The sequence below is a fragment of the Erythrolamprus reginae genome, chromosome 9 (genome assembly GCF_031021105.1).
Source record: "Erythrolamprus reginae isolate rEryReg1 chromosome 9, rEryReg1.hap1, whole genome shotgun sequence".
NCBI lineage: Eukaryota > Metazoa > Chordata > Lepidosauria > Squamata > Dipsadidae > Erythrolamprus > Erythrolamprus reginae.
In genome coordinates this window covers 1,837,711-1,861,327 of record NC_091958.1, presented here as the reverse complement: position 1 = coordinate 1,861,327, position 23,617 = coordinate 1,837,711, and the positions used below count along the sequence as shown (strand labels likewise).

Below are 23,617 nucleotides of genomic sequence, written 5' to 3'. Positions count from 1 at the left end.
CTACACGCATTGTACGTGGGAGGGCTGCTCCCAAGCCAATTTTTTCAGGGCCGCTGTAATTTCAAACAGCCGCTAAACAATAGGTTGTAAGTCAAGGACTCCCTCTAATAGTTCATTTTCTGAAGGAAGCTGAGATCTCCTTATGAGCCGTGGTGGCACAGTGGTTAGGCTGCAGTACTGCAGGCTAATTCTGCTGACCGCCGGCTGCCTGCAATTTGGCAGTTCGATCCTGACCAGCTCAAGCTTGACTCGGCCTTCCATCCTTCCAAGGTGGGTCAAAGGAGGACCCCGACTGTTGGGGGGCAAGAGGCTGATTCTATTGCTTGGACAGGGCTATAAAGCTCTGTGAAGGGGTATATAAATCTAAGGGCTGTTGCTATCTTGGGGGGGTGGGGGGCTACACTGGCTGCCTTCCCATCTCAGCCTCCTTCGTGCCAGACCCTTCAGCTGCTCCTGTATTACAGAATGCTATAAAAACAATGTGCTTTTTAATATTCTGCCTTCTCGGGGGACCAGTCCTCAGGATAGCTTTCTAAAGCAGACAGGGGCAGAGGGTTGTGGGGGGGGGGACTGGCACCCAGCCCGTCTGCAGCCCAGGCTATGCCCTTCGCACAACCACAGAACACTGATTCCGGGACTGGATCAAATCTGGCAAAGAACAGCCAAATTCACGCTTGACATTTCCAACCAGGTTCTCTGCCCCTCCCGGTGCCCAGGACCACAGGCCCCAACTTCCCTCTTTTGGGGTGGGGGAGCAGCCCCACCCACCTCCGACAAGCCACGGCCCCCCCCTCACCTTGTCGATTGAAATCCATCGGGGGCTGCTTGCAGTCTTGAGCCCGGTGACCACTGGCCCCACAGTTGTAGCAGGAGAGATTCCCGGGCTTCTTGTGCCCCGAGCCGCCACCGCCGCTGCTCACCACCCCCTGTGCCTGGTACACCCCGGCGGTGCCGGCCATGAAGCTCTGCATGGGGGGCACCGCAAAGGTAGACTGTCCGCTCATGAGGGAGTCCGGCGTGGGGGGGGCCGCCGCCGTATGGGGAGTGGACCATGGGGAAAGCCGAGCTGCTGTTGTACTGCTGGGGGTTGACGTAGCCGTTGCTGCACAGGGGGCTGAAGGGCAGGAAGGGGAACGTAAACATGGACGGCCCCGAAAAGGGGGGCTGGAAGTAGTTCGTGTAGCTGACGGTCATGCCGCTCGAGCCGCAGTTCCCACTGCAGCCACAAGAACTGCAGACCATGCAGCCGGGCGGGGGCGGCTGCTGATGCTGGTGGTGGTGGTGATGGTGGTGGTGATGGCTGTTCTGGTTGGGGAGGGGCATGTTCCCCGCGGAGCCGCCCCCGCCGTAGAAGCCGCCCTCCGCCGCCGCCGAGGACAGCGTGGGGCTGGAGCTGGGAGGGGGGCAGCTGGGCAGGCTGCCCAGGTTGGCGAAGGAGGTGGCCAGGTGGCTGCTGGAAGACGCGGCGGCAGGGTTGCTGTTGGCGCAGAAGGTGCTGCCGGGCACGGGGGCCACCGGCATGCCGCTCATGGCGGAAAAGGCCACTTTGGTGTTGGCGGTGTACAGAGCCGTCCGGGGGGGGCTGATTATTGCTGGGGAGACGCTGAATTGCATACTGGCCGAGCAGGGCGGTTGCCCCGCCAGGGCGGCATCGCTGGGGGCCACGGACGAGGGGACCAGCAGCTTGATGGGTGGCCGGGCCATTTGGAAGACCGTGCTGGAGGTGACGGTGGCCGTGGTGCTGGTTTCCGCCAGGATGCCCGGAGGGTGCTGGGAGGGTTTCGCCATCCGGTCCAGTGCGGGGCGCGTGGACCAATTTGGACCGGGGCCCGAAATGGAGGGAAGGTGCACAGGGGCCGTTTTCGGGGACAGCCGAGAGCAGCTGGAGGGGCTGATGTGGAGGCACCGGGACACGATCCGCCAGGGTGCTCCCAAAGCTCTTCTCCACCTTGACACACGTCTGAGCAGGCCCCCCCGAGAACTTTGTCCTCTCCTCCAAAGGCAGAAGCGAGTGCATAGGGGAAGGGAGGAGCTTCAGGTCCGCATGGCCGCGCTCAGTTTTGTGCATTGTGTTTAATATCCGAATCGGAGCGGCCGTCATCTGTCTCGGCAAGGAGTGGTGAGCCGTCGGACTGGACCCCGACTCGTTCTGTACGGGCAAAACCTGAGCGGTGGGCCGGGCCAAGCTGGAGCCGAAGTGATTCAGGATCAGGACCGGCTTCTCCTTCTCCGAGGGCTCCGGGTGGATCTCCACACCTGCAAGGCAAAGGGGATCGGCTGCAGCACCCTAACCCAGGGAGGCCCGGGGGCTGCCGCCACAGAACGGGAGGGATCGCTCTTACGCCTCTCGCTCTCCTCGGCGCTGTCCGAGCTCTCTTCCCGGGGCTGCAGGCCCATGGGGCTGGAGGACGAGCTGGAAGACTCCGAGGAGCTGCCTTCGCGGGGGGGCGTGCTGGAGACCCTCTGATCCACGTCCACGTGCAGCTCTTGGGGGAGAGAAGCAGAAATCTTCGTAAAGGGAAGTCACAACCTTGGAAGTCACAGATTTAGACACATAGAAACATAGATGATTGACGGCAGAAAAAGACCTCCTGGTCCATCTAGTCTGCCCTTCTACTATTTCCTGTCTTTTATCTTAGGATGGATCTATGTTTATCCCAGGCAGGTTTAAATTCAGTGACTGTGGATTTACCAACCACGTCTGCTGGAAGTTTGTTCCAAGCCTCTACTACACTTTCAGTCAAATAATATTTTCTCATGTGGCTTCTGATCTTTCCCCCAACTAACCTCAGATTGTGTCCCCTTTGTTCTTGTGTTCACTTTCCTATTAAAAACACTTCCCTCCTGAACCTTGTTTAACCCTTTCACATATTTCAATGTTTCGATCATGTCCCCCCTTTTCCTTCTGTCCTCCAGACTCTACAGATGGAGTTCATGAAGTCTTTCCTGATACGTTTTATGCTTAAGACCTTCCACCATTCTTGTAGCCCGTCTTTGGACCCGTTCAATTTTGTCAATATCTTTTTGTAGGTGAGGTCTCCAGAACTGGACACAGTATGATTCCAAATGGGGTCTCACCAGCGCTCTATATAAGGGGATCACAATCTCCTTCTTCCTGCTTGTGATACCTTTAGCTATGCAGCCAAGCATCCTACTTGCTTTCCCTACCGCCTGACCACACTGTTCCTCCATTTGGAGACGGTCAGAAATCACGACCCCTAAATCCTTCTCTTCTGAAGTGTTTTCCAACACAGAACTGCCAATACAATACTCAGATTGAGGATTCTGACTATTGTATTTGAGCAAAGGGCCAAAAGGAAACCAGAGCCTTTTCCAGGATCACTCGGTCCTGGCTATGTCCCCCCTCCTCCCCAAAGAGGCCAACGAGGGAGAAGCACGCTCATCTGACACAGCCGGGGGGCCCTTTACCTGTGGCATGGTTCCCACGAATGTTCTGCATGGGGTTGACGTGAGTGGTGGGAGGAACTCTGGCCACCCCAGAGCTGATGGATGGGGACGGGGCTGGGTTCATGGTCCGCTTCTCTGACTTTTCTCTGCCATGAAGAAAAGGTTGAGAAAATTTAATTTAATTTAGTTTAGTTTAGTTTAATTTATTTAGATTTGTATGCTGCCCCTCTCCGTAGACTCGGGGCGGCTCACAACAATAATAAAACAATGTATGACAAATCTAATATTTGAAGTAACTAAAAACCCCTTATTAAAAAACCTTGAATGCAGCCGTCATGTCTTCTAGCCAGGCTGCGTTTTTTCCAGAGGCGTAGCAGCCATGGGTCGCCCCTTTCCCAACCTCAACTCACAGGTGCTCTTTCTGAGAGATCATCCAGAGCTCGCACAGCTACCCCTCCTTCAGAGTCGCCATGAGCCTGAACAAAAGGAACTTCTGACGGGTCCTCGTAGTTCTAGACGTTACTCCAATCCTGCCACCACGTGACTCCAACCCAGGTGCAGGGGGCCTGGCTCACTATTACAGGAAGCATTGCAGTCACGTGACCCCGATTTTCAGTGTTCCCCACTGACAATGGGAAAGCTGGCAGAAGTCTGACGTTGTGGTCACAAGATGTCCCCATTGGACGATGGCAACTGGACGGCCAGCCTCACCATCAACAAATGTTTTACAACTGACAGCACGGTACCTGTACTGGCCACCGAACGTTCCGGAACAAAAATCGAATGGCACTCCATCACCCCCACCCCAAATCCAAGATCAAATCTGTCCTGGTTCTCTTTTTAAGGACCTACAATACCTTCCTAAGTTGTTGGGAATGATGTCTTTAAAAAACCAAATTCCTTTAGTACCAAAGGGTTACAAATCCCTCTGGGGGGGGGGACCGCTTGTGTTTCTATGGCTGATACTTACTTTTCCAATTCCAGCTGGGTCTTGAGTTTCTTCTTTGCTCCCATTGTGAGTGTTTCAAACTTATTAAGATCTTCTTCTGTGAGGCTCAAGAACTTGTGGAGAAAGACAAAGAATTTATCTCATATATTTATTTTCTTCCTTTCATATATCTTCTCCATTTTTACATATTATCTTTATATATATATATTACTTCATGTCTATTCTCTTCCCTATGTATTGTGTATTGGACAAATTAATAAATGAATAAAATAAATAAATAAATCAGCACATTTTCTAAACATAAAAGTATTTGTCAAATTGAGAATGCTAAGGCAGGCACAATGAAGTGGGACACATTCCAATAAGAGAGAGGAAAATATTACATTAAACTCAACCTTGCACTAAATTCAATTTATAGCTAAATTTATACCAAAATACTCAGATTAAACATCTACTAGACAATGGCCTTTAGAGCTGCTCTGGGTTTAAGTGGCATAATTCACGTCCGCTAGAGGGCACTCCACTATCGTTTTTAAATCAGAGTAAGCTGGTCATAGCTTTACAACATCCTCCTGCAAAGGAGTACTACAGTGTTCCCTCAATTTTCACGGGTTCAAACTTTGCGAAAAGTCTATACCACGGTTTTTCAAAAATATTAATTAAAAAATACTTTGCGGGGTTTTCCCTTACCACGGTTTTTCCCGCCCGATGACGTCATATGTCATTGCCAAACTTTCGTCCGCCTTTAATAAATAGTTTTTTAAATAAACTTTAATAAATAAACATTGTGAGTAATAATCTAAATGGTTGCTAAGGGAATGGGAAATTGCAGTTTAGGGGTTTAAAGTGTTAAGGGAAGGTTTGTGACACTGTTCATAGCCAAAAATGGTGTATTTACTTCCGCATCTCTACTTCGCAGAAATTCGACTTTTGCAGGCGGTCTTGGAACGCATCCCCTGCGAAAATCGAGGGAACACTGTACATCTTTACTACTTCTTACAGGCCATTTTAAAAGTAGCATCCCTCCAAGTAACGCCTACACTGGCTCAGCTGTTTCCCAGACTATTGAGAGATTCTGCTTGCTTGAAATACAATTTGTGAATTGTGAAACCAAATCGGGCAGTCACAGGACACGGGGAGAAACAGAAACAGAAAAAGCACCGTATTCTTCCAGTGAGGCCTGTATCATACCTTCTCCATTGTCAACTCTTCAAAAACCGAATAGTATTTGTGCAACCGGAGTTTCCGCAGCCAATCTAAAATTCCGTTTTGCTCCTGGGCCTGTGGGTTTTGTGGACTTGGAGCCATTAAAACAGGGGAAGAGTTTTCTATCTGGCCGCGGCTGCATGCTAACGTGGGCCCGGCCCCACCTGAATGAGAGCAGTGGGAGAGGGCAACGGCGGTCGCGGACGGATGGGGCAGGTGATGCTGAAGACTGTTCTGGGCGGCCTGGACACCTGCAACCCCACAGATGGGCCTGCAAGAGAGGAGGAAAGCCAGGTTGGAATGAATCGTGGAACCGCGGATAGTCCTCGAGTGGTGACGCTAATTGAGCCCCTGCAATTACTGCCATGAGCCGCAACAGTCGTAAAGAGGGTCACATGATTGAACCCGATCTTATGACCTTTTTGCAGTGGCCATAAATTGAATGCATAGAAACATAGAAGTCTGACGGCAGAAAAAGACCTCATGGTCCATCTAGTCTGCCCTTATAGTATTTCCTGTATTTTATCTTACAATGGATCTATGTTTATCCCAGGCATGTTTAGATTTGGTTACTGTGGATTTACCAACCACGTCTGCTGGAAGTTTGTTCCAAGGATCTACTACTTTTTCAGTAAAATAATATTTTCTCATGTTGCTTATGATCTTTCCCCCAACTAACTTCAGATTGTGTCCCCTTGTTCTTGTGTTCACTTTCCTATTAAAAACACTCCCCTCCTGAACCTTATTTAACCCTTTGACATATTTAAATGTTTCGATCATGTCCCCCCTTTTCCTTCTGTCCTCCAGACTATACAGATGGAGTTCATGAATTCTTTCCCGATACGTTTTATGCTTAAGACCTTCCACCATTTTTGTCGCCCGTCTTTGGACCTGTTCGATTTTATCAATATCTTTTTGTAAGTGAGGTCTCCAGAACTGAACACAACTGAACACAGTATTCCAAATGTGGGTTGTTGGAAATTGGAATAAACACCAGCAAAAATGGCAATGCCTCAGCAGGGCAGGGAAGGATCTTTGCTCAGGTGAGGAGGACGATGTACCCTGAGCAATAGGAAGATCTCGTATGAATATAAAGCACGTAAATCATGAAAACGAGAAATCTATCTGGGAATTATCCAGACATATTTCCTCTAATTACACAGGAAGCGGATCTACATTTCAATTTTTCTGTATTCTACCCTCTCCCTAAATTCATCTCACCTTCCAGAAGCACCCAGCGTCGTACCGACTTTGTAAAGGGAAGAATTGCCCGGACCTAAAAACAAGGGCATCACAATATTTAGAGAATTATTATTTGGCTAAGTCTATATACACACACACACACACACACATATATATTTTGGGAGAAGGTCGAGGTGGCATTTGCTCTTTAAACTTACTTGAACTCTGATATTGTGGGGAGTGACATGAAGTGCTGAAAAATTTCTTGACGTGGTCATTTTTCCAGATATGGGGCGGTAAAGATGCCAGATACCTGCAAAATTATTGTGAAGGATGATATTCAGGCAAAGCAAAAGGAAGACTGCGAAAGCTGTCAAAAATGAACTCCCACTGTACAGAACTCTTTAGGAAACGACAAAAGTATTGAAGTCACTGAAGAGCCCTCTGGGCTGGGGACCAATTCATGAAACAGCCACGATTTATTTATTATTTATTTATTTATTGGATTTGTATGCCGCCCCTCTCCGTGGACTCAGGGCGGCTATCAACAGTGATAAAAACAGAATGTAAAAATCCAATACTAAAACAGCTAAAAACCCTTGTTATAAAACCAATCATACATACAAACATACCATGCATAAATTGTAGAAGCCTAGGGGGAAAAGAATATCTTAGTTCCCCCATGCCTGATGGCAGAGGTGGGTTTTAAGGAGCTTACGAAAGGCAAGGAGGGTGGGGGCTGTTCTAATCTCTGGGGGGAGTTGGTTCCAGAGGGCCGGGGCCGCCACAGAGAAGGCTCTTCCGCTGGACCCCGCCAACCGACATCGTTTAGTTGACGGGACCTGGAGAAGGCCCACTCTGTGGGACCTAACTGGTCGCTGGGATTCATGCGGCAGAAGCGATCCTCCTGTGTCGCTTAAATCTGCCAAGACAATCGATTCATAATTACTGGCAGATCTCGACTTACGACCATGTGTTCAATGACCCTTATAAGGGCCCTGAGACCTATGGCTGCTCCTCCCAACTGTCAGTGTCAAGAGGGGAGGTTGGAATCTCTTTGATCAACCCGTGATTCGCTTAGGGACAGAGGTTCCAGCCCCAGTTGTGGTCACAAATTGAGGACTACTTATCACTGGTCAGAGTAGAACCTCCTTGGCCATTATATTTCATGGGAGCAAATAAGACTGCTAGTGGAATTTAATGAATTGCTTCTGCCAGCCATACAGGGGTTTCCGTCGCTTCGGCTCTGGTTTCCACTGATGCCTCACTGTTAATTTTTTAAAAGTGGATTTGGCTCACCAGATGCAACTGGCCCTTTAAGGTTTATTTTTCCCGCCAAAGTTATCCATTTCTTCTCATTACTCTACCCACACAACACCTCTTTTTAAGTTCTTTGCAATGACTTCCTCCCCGTTCCCAAATCTAGTACAAGCTTCTCAAATTCCTCAAAAAAACTCCTCTTTAAATGGGAGCCACACATACAAGTGTGGTAGGTTTAATTAAATAAATAAAACACTCCAGAGTGATTGGTCCTGTGATTCTCACTTGTCTGTCTCTTATCAGCTTCAATCATCTCAAAGCCTTCTTGTTTCCTGAAATAGCCCACTTTCTCCCCCCCACTTTTTTCGCCCTTCCCATCTGAAGCTGTCCCCCCAAGCTGTTTTTCTTACTTTTCTTCCCTTTTCAAAGCTTGCTTTATCTGGGAAACTGCCCAAGTAACCCTAGAGTGCACAGATTTTTGTCATTTTGCCAAAGCAACTGCAATTAAAACAGTGGTCGCCCTCTCGAAGGGAAGACCTATTATACCTGATCCTGCCCAGTGCTAATTAGGAAGATGGGCCTGGGTCTCAAGTTATGCACTTCCAAGGAAACAACGTGACCCCCACCCCCCCAAAGGAACTGCATGAATTCCTACAGAGGAGGATTGTGTGAGGACTCTGTGGTACAGAATAACAGAACTGGGCACAGCTAATGACAGCAGGGGGTGAGAGCCAGGAGGTAGATGGGCCACATGAGAATCTAAGCAGGATTTCATCATTTGTGCTAAGAAACTATACTACGTAGCTGCAACCAAAGCAAGTGTTGAAGCAGCGGTGGTTAAATAAGAGTTATTCATGAAATAGTTAAATTTATTAAAAGAATAAAAGAATAACTAAAAGCCACGCACGCGCATGCAGACAAATTTCCAAAACAAGTTCAAGGTATACCTAAGGTCTGATTCCAAGTCCATATGGCTTCTTTCTAAATAAAATGTATCTGCACCAGCTAGAAAAGGAATGAATTTCTCCAAATTTTCTTCTGGACACAACTGACCTAACTAAGAAAGAAAATGTTGGTTTTTATTATTGGTATTATACTGTATTGCCGTCAGCTGCTGCTCAGAATCGAGCAGTATATGGATGACTTAAAATATTCAATATGAAACTGACATATAAGTATGCAAAAAGTAATCTTATTCATTCTATATTTTTTTTAAGCTGTTCAAGAGTATATGTGTTTCCAAATGTACCTTTAAAACACCAGTTGTACAAAATCGTTTTACCTTTGAAATGAAGTCAGTCACTTCGGCAGAAGACTTCGTCACCACTGTCACTGAGGAATCAGACCATAAGACCTAAGGGAACGAAGCGAAAAAGAGGGCTTGGGTCACCTTTATCAAGCAACTTTATACTGGATGGTCAGATGGACGGGACTGGGCCAAGCGCATTGTGGCAATTCGGCCTGTGTCTCTAAAGTGTGTTTTCCCCGAAGTGGACTTCAGCAATTCCACTGGCATGATGCTTTTATCCCACCACCGCACGAAGCAAACCTGGCTTGGGTTTGTTAATCGGCAGCTGCTTTTCTGTACAACGCGCGTTCACTGTGAGAGGTTCATTTTAAAAAAACGACAATGTCCAGGCATCTCACTTGTATTGTGTAAAAATTAGCATAGTAGGCTATTCTACAGCAACCTGATAATATCTTTGTTTTCTTCATCAATCAAAAGGATGCTAAGATGCTGAGCTTGTCGATCAGAAAGGTCAGTAGTCCAGCGGTCCGAATCCCTAGAGCTGCGTAACAGAGGGAACTCCCATTACTTGTCCAAACTTCTGCCAATCTAGCAGTTCAAAACACGTAAAAAATGCAAGTAGAAGAATAGGGACCCCCTTTGGTGGGAAGGTAACAGTGCTCTGTGCTCCTTCGGGGTTTAGCCATGCCAGCCACATAACCATAGAGATGTCTTTGGACAGCACTGGCTATTCAGCTTAGAAACGGAGATGAGCACTGCCCCCTAGGGTCGGGAACGAGCAGCACATGTACCTTTAATCAAAAGGCGGTGGGCTCTCTTGTATACAGTGCTCCCTCAATTTTTGTGGGTTCAAACTTTGCGAAACGGCTATACCACGGTTTTTCAAAAATATTAATTAAAAAATACTTTGCGGGGGTTTTCCCTATACCACGGTTTTTTCCGCCCGATGACGTCATACGTCATCACCAAACTTTCGTCAACCTTTAATAAATATTTTTTAATAAACTTTAATAAATAAACATGGTGAGTAATAATCTAAATGGTTGCTAAGGGAATGAGAAATTGCAGTTTAAGGGTTTAAAGTGTTAAGGGAAGGCTTGTGATACTGTTCATAGCCAAAAATAGTGTATTTACTTCCGCATCTCTACTTCGCGGAAATTCGATTTTCACGGGCGGTCTCAGAACGCATCCCCCGTGAAAATCGAGGGAACACTGTATATTTATTACACCTGATCCAAGACCAGAGCTAAAAAATTGTTCTCCAAATTAACAAAACGTACTTTAGAACCATATTTGATCTTGTACTGGTAAGGCAGGCCATTTGGGTAGTCCTTGACTTACAACTGTTTGTTGAGTGCCTGTTCAAAGGTATGACGGCACTGAAAAATTATGATGCATGACCAGTCCTCACTCACGGCATCCTCAGGGTCACATGATCAAAACTGAGCCACTTGGCAATGCAGCATCCTGGTGTCATGTGACGCCAATCTGTCACCTTCCCAGCCGGCTTCTGATAAGCAAAGTCAACAAGGGAAACCAGGGATCCTTAATGGGCAGGTGAGTCATCTAGCCACAGTGATTTGCACACACAAAAAAAGATTGTAAAATCAGGCATGACTCGCTTAAAATAACTGCTTAGCATTGGAAATCCTGGTCTCGATTGTGGTTGTTGAGGACTGCTTGTATATTGCCCTAACCCTGGCCCTTTGTGAGAGAAGATGTACCAAAACAGCCTAAACCTGGATCCTTTTCTGCTGCAGGTTCGTTCAACCAGCTGCCTGAGTGAGAGCCCCTCTTGAAAGTCCACAGAAGCCGAGCATGTACAGTGATACCTTGTCTTACGAACTTAATTGGTTCTGGAACGAGGTTCTTAAGGTGAAAAGTTTGTAAGACAAAACAATGTTTCCCATAGGAATCAATGGAAAAGTGATTAATGCGTGCAAGCCCCAAATTCACCCCTTTTGCCAGCCGAAGCGCCCGTTTTTGCGCTGCTGGGAATCATCTGAGGCTCCCCTCCATGGGAAACCCCACCTCAGGACTTCTGTGTTTTTGTGATGCTGCAGGGGAATCCCAGCAGGGGAATCCCAGCATCGCAAAAACAAGCGCTTCACTGGCAACGGAAGCCCGGAGGTGGGGTTTCCCAGCGAGGGGAGCCTCAGTGAAATCGCAGCATCGCAAAAACACCAAAATCCTTGAAACCCCACCTCCAGACCTCTGTGTTTTTGCGATGCTGCGATTTCACTGAGGCTCCCCTCACTGGGAAACCCCACCTCTGGACTTCCATTACCAGCAAAACGCCCATTTTTGCGCTGCTGGGATTCTCCTGCTGGGATTCCCCTGCAGCATCACCAAAACACGGAAGTCTGGAGGTGGAGTTTCCCATGGAGGGGAACCCCAGCAGTGCAAAAACGGGGGCTTCGCTGGCAACGAAAGTCCATAGGTGGGGCATCCCAGCAGTGGCGGTGGGTTTGTAAGGTGAAAATAGTTTGTAAGAAGAGGCCAAAAAATCTTAAACCCCGGGTTTGTATCTCGAAAAGTTTGTATGACGAGGCGTTTGTAAGACGAGGTATCACTAAGACACAGGCAAACCCAGTGTGTGTTTTGCACGTATCTGGGGACAGGTGGGGGAATACGGCCACCATCCTTTTTAAAAACAAGCAGGGATGAGATGAGCAGGATGTTTCCACACTATACTACCAAAATGCATGCATTTTTCCAGCCCTGAGGATACTGCCAAAAGCACTGATGGAAGGAAAAGAGTTTCAAAATACATTACGTAATTCAGGAATTTCCTTTTTCCAGCCCTTGCTTGTATTAAACTAAGAAACAGAAACGGGCAGGCAGCGTCGATCCTTCCTGGGGGTTTTGTTGATTTCTTTTGCTTCCCCCCTCCTCTCTCTCTCTCTCACACACACACAAAGTGTGCAAGGGGAAGAATCACACTTTATAGGATGCGCTTAACTATGGTTCCATTTATGTGACTTTTTGCTTGCTTTTCTAGAGGGGAAAAAAGTGCCCTCAGAATCTGCTTAGAACCCCATGGTTAGGTTAATGCCCCAAGGTGTAATGCCATGGTGTAATGCTGACCTACTCATTAGCCCCACTCCCCCCCCAGTTTGTTAGCTTTCATAATATTCATATGGTTTTTATGTGTCCGTCAGGTAGTTCTGCACTGAAGTTCAGGGCAACTTTTCCTTGGAAATCTCTTTCTGCCCATTGAATTAAAGCTCAGAGTACAGTGTCCCCTTGATTTTCGCAGGTTCGGACTTCGCGGATAGCCTATGCCACAGTTTTTCAAAAAATATTAATTAAAAAATACTTCGCGGGGTTTTCCCATATACCACGGTTTTTCCCACACGATGACATCATACGCCATCGCCAAACTAATAATTTTTGCAAATAAATAACCAAAAAAAAATTTATTGTTAATAAATAATTATGTTTATAAATATCAGGATCACTAAGTGTCTTATTCAATGGTGAGTACCAGTAATAATGGTGAGTAAATGGTTGTTAAGGGAATGGGAAAGGGTAATTTAGGGGTTTAAAGTGTTACGGGAAGGCTTGTGATACTGTTCATAGCCAAAAATGGTGTATTTACTTCCGCATCTCTACTTCACGGAAATTTGACTTTTGCAGGCAGTCTTGGAACGCATCCCCTGCGGAAATCGAGGGAACACTGTACAGTGTTCCCTCGATTTTCGCGGGTTCGAACTTCGCGAAAAGCCTATACCACGGTTTTTCAAAAATATTAATTAAAAAATACTTTGCGGTTTTTTCCCCCATACCACAGTTTTTCCTGCCCGATGATGTCATATGTCATCGCCAAACTTTTGTCCGCCTTTAATAATTTTTAAAAAAAATAAACTTTAATAAATAAACATGGTGAATAATAATCTAAATGGTTGCTAAGGGAATGGGAAATTGTAATTTAGGGGTTTAAAGTGTTAAGGGAAGGCTTGTGACACTGTTCATAGCCAAAAATAGTGTATTTACTTCCGCATCTCTACTTCACGGAAATTCGACTTTCGCGGGCAGTCTTGGAACGCATCCCCTGCGGACATCGAGGGAACACTGTACACCCATTTTAAGCTCCTAGACTCAAGAGGCCACCTCGGGCTAGACACTCAGGGGATGGAATGTATAGTCTAAATATATCAAAATAAAATCACAGGAATTGCGGGGCTTTCCCTCTCCTGAGTTATCATATTGTATCGTTTTTAGTTTTGGATACTTAACATCTTCTGATTTTTCCTCTGGCTGCATTTTGTATGATTAACCTCAAGGCACAGGGAGATAGATTCCCAACAACTTTAATGAGATATTATTTTACACTGTATCACTGCTTTATCACAGTTACTTTAGCATCGCTTATGGCATTCGCTGGCTGGGGAATTCTGGGAGTTGAAGTCCAAATATCTTCAAGTTGCCAAGGTTGGGAAACACTGGCTTATGGCATGCCACGAGGGCTACACACAACATTTTTCCTTGTATGTACACAATTAGACTGGTTTATGAGCAAACGCTTGACATTCTTTCAGTGCACCTTGAATGTAAATAAATAATTAAAGTCTTTTTATTTAAAAAAAGATATAAGCAGGCTATTTCCTACAATGTGAAGCGGTAAATGTGCAAGACACATAATTTTGGAATCAGAGGTAATGTAAAATTGAACGTAATACGTTTTGGGGGCAAACTATTATTTTAAAGAAAGCGTGCTGAATGCTCCACGTCTGGTTCCCTTCATCTCACTTATGTTTCCTTATAAATCTTTGATACTCACCTCGAAAGAATATTCAACAATCCTATCATTCTTTTTGTGTGATAATCCCTTTAATTCCACCTTTTCGACGCTCACTGTTAAAAAAAAAAAACAAAAGAAATACATGTTACTTATGTTCTTTGTTTCAAAAGCAGAGAGGGCTGCAGGCATCTGCGATTACTCCTACTGGCCCACATCTTGATGGCAAATTCCATCCACAATGCCTGGATGCTTTTTGTTAATGCCACACGGGAATGAATTACAAGCAGCCCAAAGTCATGGAGCCAGGTTTACCGAGGTGTCTATGGAGAATCTCAATCGTCCAGGTCATGGTCCAGGTCAAATACCTCCAGGACCGCCTTCTGCCGCACGAATCCCAGCGACCGGTCAGGTCCCACAGAGTTGACCTTCTCCGGGTCCCGTCAATTAAACAATGTCATTTGGCGGGACCCAGAAGAGCCTTCTCTGTGGCGGCCCCAACCCTCTGGAACCAGCTCCCCCCAGATATCAGAGTTGCCCCCACCCTCCTTGCCTTTCGCAAGCCCCTTAAAACCCACCTCTGCCCTCAGGCATGGGGGAACTGAGATACTCTTTCCCCCTAGGCCTTTACAGTTTATGCATGGTATGTTTGTTTGTAGGTATGATTGGTTTTTAAAATAAGGGTTTTTTAGTTGTTTTAGTGTTGGATTTACATGCTGTTTTTTATTATTGTTGTTAGCCGCCCCGAGTCTACGGAGAGGGGCGGCATACAAATCAAATCAAATCATAAATAAATAAATAAATAAATAAATTCCATCCACAATGCCTGGATGCTTTTTGTTAATGCCACACGGGAATGAATGACAAGCAGCCCAAAGTCATGGAACCAGGTTTACCGAGGTGTCTATGGAGAATATCAATCATCCAGGTCATGGTTGTCTCAAAGGTGCTTTTTCCAAAAGACAACTGGACTGTCCCGTTGTTGTTTTTCCTTTGAAGACAAAAACAAAAGCTGCTTGGATGAGAAGCAAAATGCTTTCAAAGGAAAAGAAACTTTGTCCAGGCTCCTTTTGGAAAAAGCTCTTTTTGGGAGCCACCTCAAGATCCCAGAGGTCTCCAGCCCTGGTGATAAAGCCGGGTCTTGAGGAACTTCAGGAGAAGGAGAGATGGAACTGACCGTGCTTGGGGTGGGGTGGGATGGAGAATGCTCCATAAGGCAGGGGCCATGGCAGAAAAGGCAGACCTCCTTAGGCCTGCCAACTTAATTCCTTAACAGGTGGGACTCACAGTGTGCCTCTTTTGCCAGAGCTGATGGGCTAAAAATGTTTCAGGCAGGCAACACACACATGCCAAAGTCAGGGCCTTAAAGGTTTTTAATGTGTATAAAACGCTCATCTTTGAAACAAGATTATCATCATTAAATTAAGTGCTCATCTTTGATTATCTCCTAGAGCAAGAATTTTTAATGTTTGCTTGATAACATGCCAGCAGCTAAAAAGAACATGTTTAAAAATACCCATGTGTGGATACTGAATATTAATCTCGCTTGGAAAAGCCAACATTATTTAAAAGCACTTTTCCTAACATTCCCGTTATGTTCTTTCTCACTTGTCTCAAAACACATTTTCTCCCTATGTGGTAAATTAACAGTTTTAAACCTTTAAGGTTCCTATTTATTCTATTTTTCTGCAGAAAAGTAATATGGACTGAATCCAGTTGAAGCATAAACTGGATTAATGCTTACATTTGTGTCAAAGTTAAACGCACTTAATGTTATCTTTCATCTTTTAATTCATAGGCGGGCATTTCCACCTAAACCTTTATCAGAAATTGAACTTATAGGAAAATAGATCATGTCCTCAGTAAGCAAGTGCTCTAAATCAATTGTTAGTTAGATCAGTGTTTCCCAACCTTGGCAACTTGAAGATATCTGGACTTCAACTCCCAGAATTCCCCAGCCAGCACTTGCTGGCTGGGGAATTCTGGGAGTTGAAGTCCAAATATCTTCAAGTTGCCAAGGTTGGGAAACACTGATTTAGATAACCACATCATAGGCACACTAATAGGCAACATTTATGGATGGGGTTATTGATTGTAGGATATATTACAACAAGAAAATAGGATAGTATTCTCTGATATTTAAACTTGTTTTATACCCAGTTTTTATATGGACCCCACCATAAATGTGAGAAAGACCATTTAGCAGCGTGGTAAAATGGCCACAGCAAAGGGGAGTATTTTGTCTGGCTCTGATCTGCCAGAACAATTTTTTTTATATATATAAAATATTGTAGCAACAGAAACTCTTCACACTTGCCATTTCTTTCTTCTTTTTCCCTGGTCTTACGCCAGGAGGATGCTACATGTGAGGCAAGGATGGCAACGCTAAAGTATCCCCTTACCACCTTTCTGCTACAAATGCAACCACAGATTCATGAAAGACATTAGAAGCCCATTAAATTCCACTCATGTGGACAGCATATGGAACATTCAGTTCCAATTTACAGCACTAATAGACTTAATTTCCTGTCTGATTCCACAACCCCATTCCTTTTTGTTTTCAGACTGCGAGTAACTTTTTCATGTATTTCCAAAAACAGGTTCAAGATTAAAAGATGTTGGGCTTCTTTTATTATATTTGGTTTCCTTTCAATATTAAAAAAAAGGTTAAAATCAAAACAAAATACGAGTTCAAGGACTAGACAAGTAGTGATGTCAGCATCTTAAGATAACCACAATGCCCATTAAGTATATTGGGAATTATGAGAAAAACATAGAACTGCTATTTTGAAAACATGAGTAATCTCTGGGACAGGAAACTAAAACTCAGATGAACATTATTTTTGCAGAAGTAGCTGAGCTTCAATTTATTATGCTTAGTTAAATGACATTCTTAGAAATGTTCTCTAGATAACTGTGTTTTATAGACAGGTTTTTATATATGTAGACATATCAAAAACCACAAATATTTTTCAACAAAAAATATTCTATTGGCCTAGAACTAAGTAGCATAGGTCTTTCAATCTTCAAGAGAAAAAAAAGAGAATGTACTGTATGTTCACATCCCTGTAAACTAAGTGTCTACAATAGGATATAATTTGCAAATATACATCCTTCACATCAACTACTAAAACAAAAAGTATCTATTATTGTTTGTATCAATGTACAAAATCATTTGTATCTTATTCTTTATTCTTATTATTCTATTTTCTTTATGTACACTGACAGCATAAGCACCAAAGACAAATTACTTTGGTGTCCAATCACACTTGGCCAAAAAAGAATTCCTGAAATTATCAGCCGCCACCTCTTTCAGACTCAAGGCCTGGCTGCTTCCACGTCTCAAGACAATTCACACTGGTGCTTTAGTTCAAGAAAGCTACTGGATTGTCCCTCCTCTAATCACCTAAAAAACCAATGGTGGCCATAACCACAATGAACATAGTAGCTTGGTCTGGTGATAGCTTTCCACAGGTTATGCACATTTTGTGGAACTCCCCACATCAAAATATAACTATTCCTAATAAATGGCTTGCAAGTGTTGTGGTTAGCTCTGGCCCAGCTCCTGCCCCAAGGACTGTGGATGTGGGGGAGACATCCACATGCTGCAGGCCTGTTTTGCCACCCCTTCCCCGTGGAATCTGCTGATGAAGGCTCCTCTGACCAAGACATGAGTGACAGGGAGGAGGAGAGTGTGGCAGACAGCTCAGAAGGAGATCAATTATCTAGCTCCTCCTTGGATTCGGAACAAGAGTTAATGATACAGCCATGCATGTGGAGAGCGATGCATAGGCAGCAACAACTGAGAGATTATTATCAAAGAAAATGAGGCCACCTGTGGTTGGGTGGGGCTGTGGTCATTAGTGAGGCTGCTATAAAGAGCAGCCTGTGGGTTTGGCCATTGTGGAGGATTATCTGATCATTGCGTTTCGTGACTGCTTTACTGACTTTGACCTTTTGTGTGCTGATTTTTCCCCGCTTTGAAACTAAACTAGAGCAAAGTGTGTTTCACTTTGTGAAAGAAGGACTGTGAATTGCCTCACAGCTGCAAGCTAAGTATCTCAGAACTGATAAGGGACTTGTACAAATTACTAGTTTGTTTGGAGACGAGTGCTCTTGGCTATACCAAAAGAGGGCTTAGGTTAAGTTAATTTTCCTTATAAAAAACATTGTTTTGAATTTTCAAACGTGTGTGTGTGCCTGAAATTTGTACCTGTGAATTTTTGGGACGAGTCTACCACAGAGCCCGACAGAACAGCAAGAGGAAATTATTTAATTGGTAGCCTTATCCAATCACAGCCTGAAAACCATTAAGTAGCTCAACAGAGCCATAGAGGGCTCTTTACATGCAGTCTTTGTGACCATAACACTTTTCTTTCAGCTGGGTATCAAAATGTAATGTCATTTCATCAGCACTGTCCCTTCAACTTATTGTTAAAAATAGCACGAGCATGATACATTGATGAAATGGATATGCTCAATGCGGTGAGGTAATGCAATAAATCAATGGCCTTTCCTAAAAGGTGTAACACAAGCAGTCATAGAGAAAAACAGCTGGTTCCCTCCCCCTGCTTTTCTTTCTTGAAACGCTGTTTCAGGATATAGTTGCAAAATCAAAACTATTTCCCAGTTGGGAGATATAGGATTACAGCTGTTGTTTAATTCTAATTCAGCTAAACAAATCCCTTTACTGCCTTCTTCAACCAATGACATACGGCGATAACTTTCACTCCAACAGGCCTGGCCCCGAGGAGAGAAGCTGCAGGAATATGTGGATAGCTTAATCTAAAAGATATTAACTGTCAACGCTACAGTGTGTTTCCTACTGTATTGTCAGTTACAGTTATAATGAGTGCCAATCTTATTAAAAAATGGAATTACCTGACAAACAACACTCATGTTCACATTTTAAAAGTGCAGTCGTGTGATCACTTTTACGGCCTTCTGACAAGCGAAATCAATGGGGAAGCCAGATTCACTTAACAACTGTGTTACTAACTTAACTGCAGTAATTCAACTGATTGACAATGTTGTAAAATGGGACAAAATTCCCTTAACAAATGTTTCACTTAGCAACAAAAATTTGGGCCCCAAATGTGGCCTTAACTGAAGGACTACCTGCATCTCCGGGACCGCCTTCTGCCGCACGAATCCCACCGACCGATAAAGTCCCACAGAGTTGGCCTTCTCCGGGTCCTGTCGACTAAACAATGTCATTTGGCCGGACCCAGGAGAAGAGCCTTCTAATGCTAATGGGGAAATAATAACAACAACAGAGTTGGAAGGGACCCCCAAGGTCATCTAGTCCAACCCCCTGCTTAGGCAGGAAACCCAATACAGTAATACCTCATCTTACGAACTTAATTGGTTCCAGGACCAGGTTCGTAAGGTGAAAAGTCCGTAAGATGAAACAATGTTTCCCATAGGAATCAATGGAAAAGCCAATAATGCGTGCAAGCCGATTAGGAAAATCCAAAACATTAAGGCTTTTTAAAAAAAAGCTGCCGGCAGGCGAACGGAGTGGGGGGAGGGAAACCCATGGAGATCCAGAGGGGAGAATGGGGCAGGACAGGGTGGGAAAAAATGGGGGGAACTCAAGTCTGGAGGTGGGGCATCCCAGCCGCCGGCGGCAGGTTCGTAAGGTGAAAAAAGTTCGTAAGAAGAGGCAAAAAAATTCCGAACCCTGGGTTCGTATCTTGAAAAGTTCGTATGACGAGGGGTTCGTATCATGAGGTACCACTGTACTACTTCAGACAGATGGGTATCCAACATCTGCTTAAAAACCTCCACTGTTGGAGCATTCACAACTTCTGGAGGCAAGCTGTCCCACTGGTTAATTGTTCTACCTGTCAGGAAATTTCTCCTTTGTTCTAAGTTGCTTCTCTCCTCCTTTAATTTCCACCCATTGCTTCTTGTTCTATCCCCAAAGAGACGAGGCTTATTCTCTACACAGCATTGACACTGGTAACATATTTTAATGGACAGAAAATCATATATTCCGCCTTAAACAAAACCTCAGGTTTCTTTATCAACGTGATTTTGGAAGGGCTGCAGTTTCTTCAGAAGAACACAGCTACACCTTGGGAGTGTCATGTGAGCTTTACACAATGAGATAGTCATGAGGATACTTCCATATGGATTTGCCATTTTATTAAACTATTGTAAAAGCTTATGGAGTGCAGAGTTCATTTCAACATCTGGTTTAATGTATTTTATCCCACACTAGGCTTTTGGAAAATATGCTGTGGTCAAGACATCTGGTAAAGTTCTAAAGAGGCATATGCTGCACAGAGAATAAAATATGACTTTCTATCCCGGCTTGTTTGTACAAGAGCTAAGAATAAATAATTGTGATCTTTTCATTTAAGCGGCATTGTTTTCAGGGAAACTAAATAATGTAGAGTTGAAATGTCCATACGTTATCAAATACCGAATTAGATTTTATACACTGCTCAAAAAATAAATAAAGGCAACACTTAAACAACAGCATATAACTCCAAGTAAATCAAACTTCTGTGAAATCAAACTGTCCACTTAGGAAGCAACACTGATTGACCATCAATTTCACCTGCTGTTGTGCACATTCAACTTTGTACAGAACAAAGGATTCAAGGAGAATGTTTCATTCGTTCAGATCTTGGATGTGTTCTTTGAGTGCTCCCTTTATTTTTTTTGAGCAGTGTATATCATCCCAGAAACTATTAACACTGTTTAAGGAAGACTGTGTTTTATGTTTTGCACATGATCAACATGTCTGAATAATTTCCATATTTTTTGGGGATGTTACTTTAGCGTTCCAGATAAATCTCAGAATCTCAGCACACAGTAAAGTTCCTGGTCATAAGTAATAAACTGACAGATTATTTGTTTCAAAATGTGATTTAGGAAGCCTTATATCCATACATTTCACTATTTATTTATTTATTTATTTATTTATTTATTTATTTATTTATTTATTTAGATTTGTATGCCGCCCCTCTCCGCAGACTCGGGGCGGCTAGAAGGAGGAGGGAAGGAGTATACTTCATGGTCTATTTCTACAGTAAAACCAAGCATGGTTTTCGATTATGAATGGCTGCTTTGCCAGCTATATGAATCCTTTTATTTGAATTAAATTGCATATATGAAACATTCTTATCTAGAGGTTCCAAAGTATTCTGAGGTGTAGCCTTAAAGAGTATTTGCACACTGCCTGAATTCTAAGGCCTCTCAATGCCTTTTTAAAGTCAAAGCAATAAGGCTTGCTTAATGAAATGTCAAATCTCCACACAATAGGACAGGCCCATCCTGAATAGATGAATCAATATTGTAACAAAAGAACCACAGCAGAGGACAGAAGCCTCATTTAACCACAGAAAATTCAACACAACAGGGCTCTGCGTGGCATGAGGCACAGAGACAAGTGTCTATCCGTTGCCATTCTCAAGTCCTTTCTTGTGGCGTGGTATAACTACAGCAGGTAGTAGAGCTTGGCCGTCATGCTATTTGAAGAAAACAGATTCTTATATGGCCGTGAGAATGCTCTTCTGAAGGCAAATGGGGAAATGAAAGAAACTCATGCGTAATTAATCCATTAAAAAGAAACTTCCCATTCAAACACTACCATAACATACAATGAACTGTTTCTTAGTCTCAGAATGACCTATCGTTATTTGCAATATTAAAAACAAGAATTTATCAATTTATAAGCGATGTTTAAGCAGTCAGGCTGTATCCCCCCCACACACACACACAAATATGTATATGGCAGAACCTTTCCATGTACCTTTGGAGTGCTTCCCTGAAGGCCTTTTGGGCAATGACTCCTCAATGGAATGTGCTGTTGTGTGGAGTGCGTTCTCTAAACTGTTACCCACCACATGGTTTATGGGGGTCTCAGATCTTGGAGTAACCTGGGTAAGAGGAAAAAATACAAGAAACAAACCCATCAGTTTGGTTTATGCAAGTTAAAAATTTATTTATTTATTTATTCATTCATTCATTCATTCATTGGATTTGTATGCCACCCCTCTCTGTAGACTCGGGGCGGCTAACAACAATAGTAGAAAACATCATGTAAATCCAATACTAAAAACTAATACTAAAACAATTAAAAAACCCTTATTTGTAAAACCAAACATCCACACAAACAAACATACCATGCATAAATTGTAAAGGCCTAGGGGGAAAGAATGTCTCAATTCCCCCATGCCTGACGGCAGAGGTGGGTTTTAAGGAGCTTATGAAAGACAGGGAGGGTGGGAGCAATTCTAATCTCCGGGGGGAGTTGGTTCCAGAGGGCCGGGGCCGCCACAGAGAAGGTTCTTCCCCTGGATCCTGCCAAACGACGTTGTTTTGTTGACGGGACCTGGAGAAGGCCCACTCTGTGGGACCTAACCGGTCGCTGGGATTCATGCGGCAGAAGGCAGTCTCGTAGATATTCGTAAAGTCCAGTTATTTCTAAAACAACGTTCTCATTTTCTGCTTGCTGTCTTTTAAAAAGCATCTTCGGGCCTCCCATTCTCACTACGTTAATGCTCATATTTGTTGTGCCTTATGTTAATTTGCTTTATATTAAAAATTATTCTCAAAGCAAAACTGTTTGTTGTGTCTCAGACATGCTCATTTTATTTGAAAAGACTTAAATCTTGCCCTAGTTTCACAGAATTTACTAATCAAGTGTTTTTTGGAGACAGACTGTATGTAGCAAATACATGGACCAAAAAGCACCAAGGGCTTCCAAGTGCTGCACTTAAGATACCAACTATTGTTCTACTTAGCAATCTAGGAAAGGCTTCTGCTGAGTCAATAGTCTCAGATACACTGTGTGGATTTTCTCAGCAGGAAATGCAACAAATGTGTTCTTTATAGCAGGACACATTTCTTTAACTCAATATACTCCAAATACTTTTTACTACAGGTAGGTGGGTTTTTTTAAAAAAAAAGCAGACCACTGGCAAATGAGGTCCCCTACATGCCATTTCCTTTGTAACAGAACCAGCTCGTCAAAGGTAGGACCCTAGGTCAGTGTTTCCCAACCATGGCCACTTGAAGATATCTGGACTTCAACTCCCAGAATTCCCCAGCCAGCATTCGCTGGCTGGGGAATTCTGGGAGTTGAAGTCCAAGTATCTTCAAGTGGCCAAGGTTGGGAAACACTGACCTAGGTGACCTAATCTATGTTTGAAAATTGGCCTCAGGTTGCTGTTCACCATCTAAGCATCCTTTTCTCCCATTCCTGAGCCCATGTGCAATGCACAGAGCTGCATCTGGCCATTCACTATTACTACACTTTTAATGCCCAGGGCAAACCATTTATTTCCAATGCATACCTGACCCTATTGCCACTCTTAAAAAGCATTTTTTTTTAAAAAACAAACCCATCCAAGCTTGTTTATCTTTCTACCAACTATATTTGCAATGGTTAAGTAAGTGAAAGTGAAAACAAACTTTTATTCCAAATGATGTACATGTCCATCAACCATGCAGAAATTGGAATTTATAATCGGGTAGATAGCAAGAACTCCAAAGGTTTCTTAACGTTAAATAAAAAGAGTATGAGATTTGCTGTCAATGTAATTTAGGCTACAAGGTTATTTGCAGTAAGGATTGTTGTGCTAGGCACAAAAATGTATCATGTCAA

General features: G+C 43.9%; 1 protein-coding gene across 1 annotated transcript in view; it reads right to left on the bottom strand.

The window, feature by feature from the left end:
* Nucleotides 1-23,617, bottom strand: part of ZCCHC14 (zinc finger CCHC-type containing 14) — a 30,648-nt gene that overhangs the window by 3,476 nt on the left and 3,555 nt on the right. Inside the window, 13 exon segments of the mRNA XM_070761841.1 lie at nt 797-1,034; nt 1,036-1,803; nt 1,805-2,256; nt 2,343-2,486; nt 3,430-3,554; nt 4,379-4,470; nt 5,549-5,834; nt 6,785-6,839; nt 6,964-7,058; nt 8,953-9,062; nt 9,288-9,359; nt 14,038-14,111; nt 21,761-21,887. Of these exon segments, the coding sequence (XP_070617942.1) occupies nt 797-1,034; nt 1,036-1,803; nt 1,805-2,256; nt 2,343-2,486; nt 3,430-3,554; nt 4,379-4,470; nt 5,549-5,834; nt 6,785-6,839; nt 6,964-7,058; nt 8,953-9,062; nt 9,288-9,359; nt 14,038-14,111; nt 21,761-21,887 (2,638 nt within the window).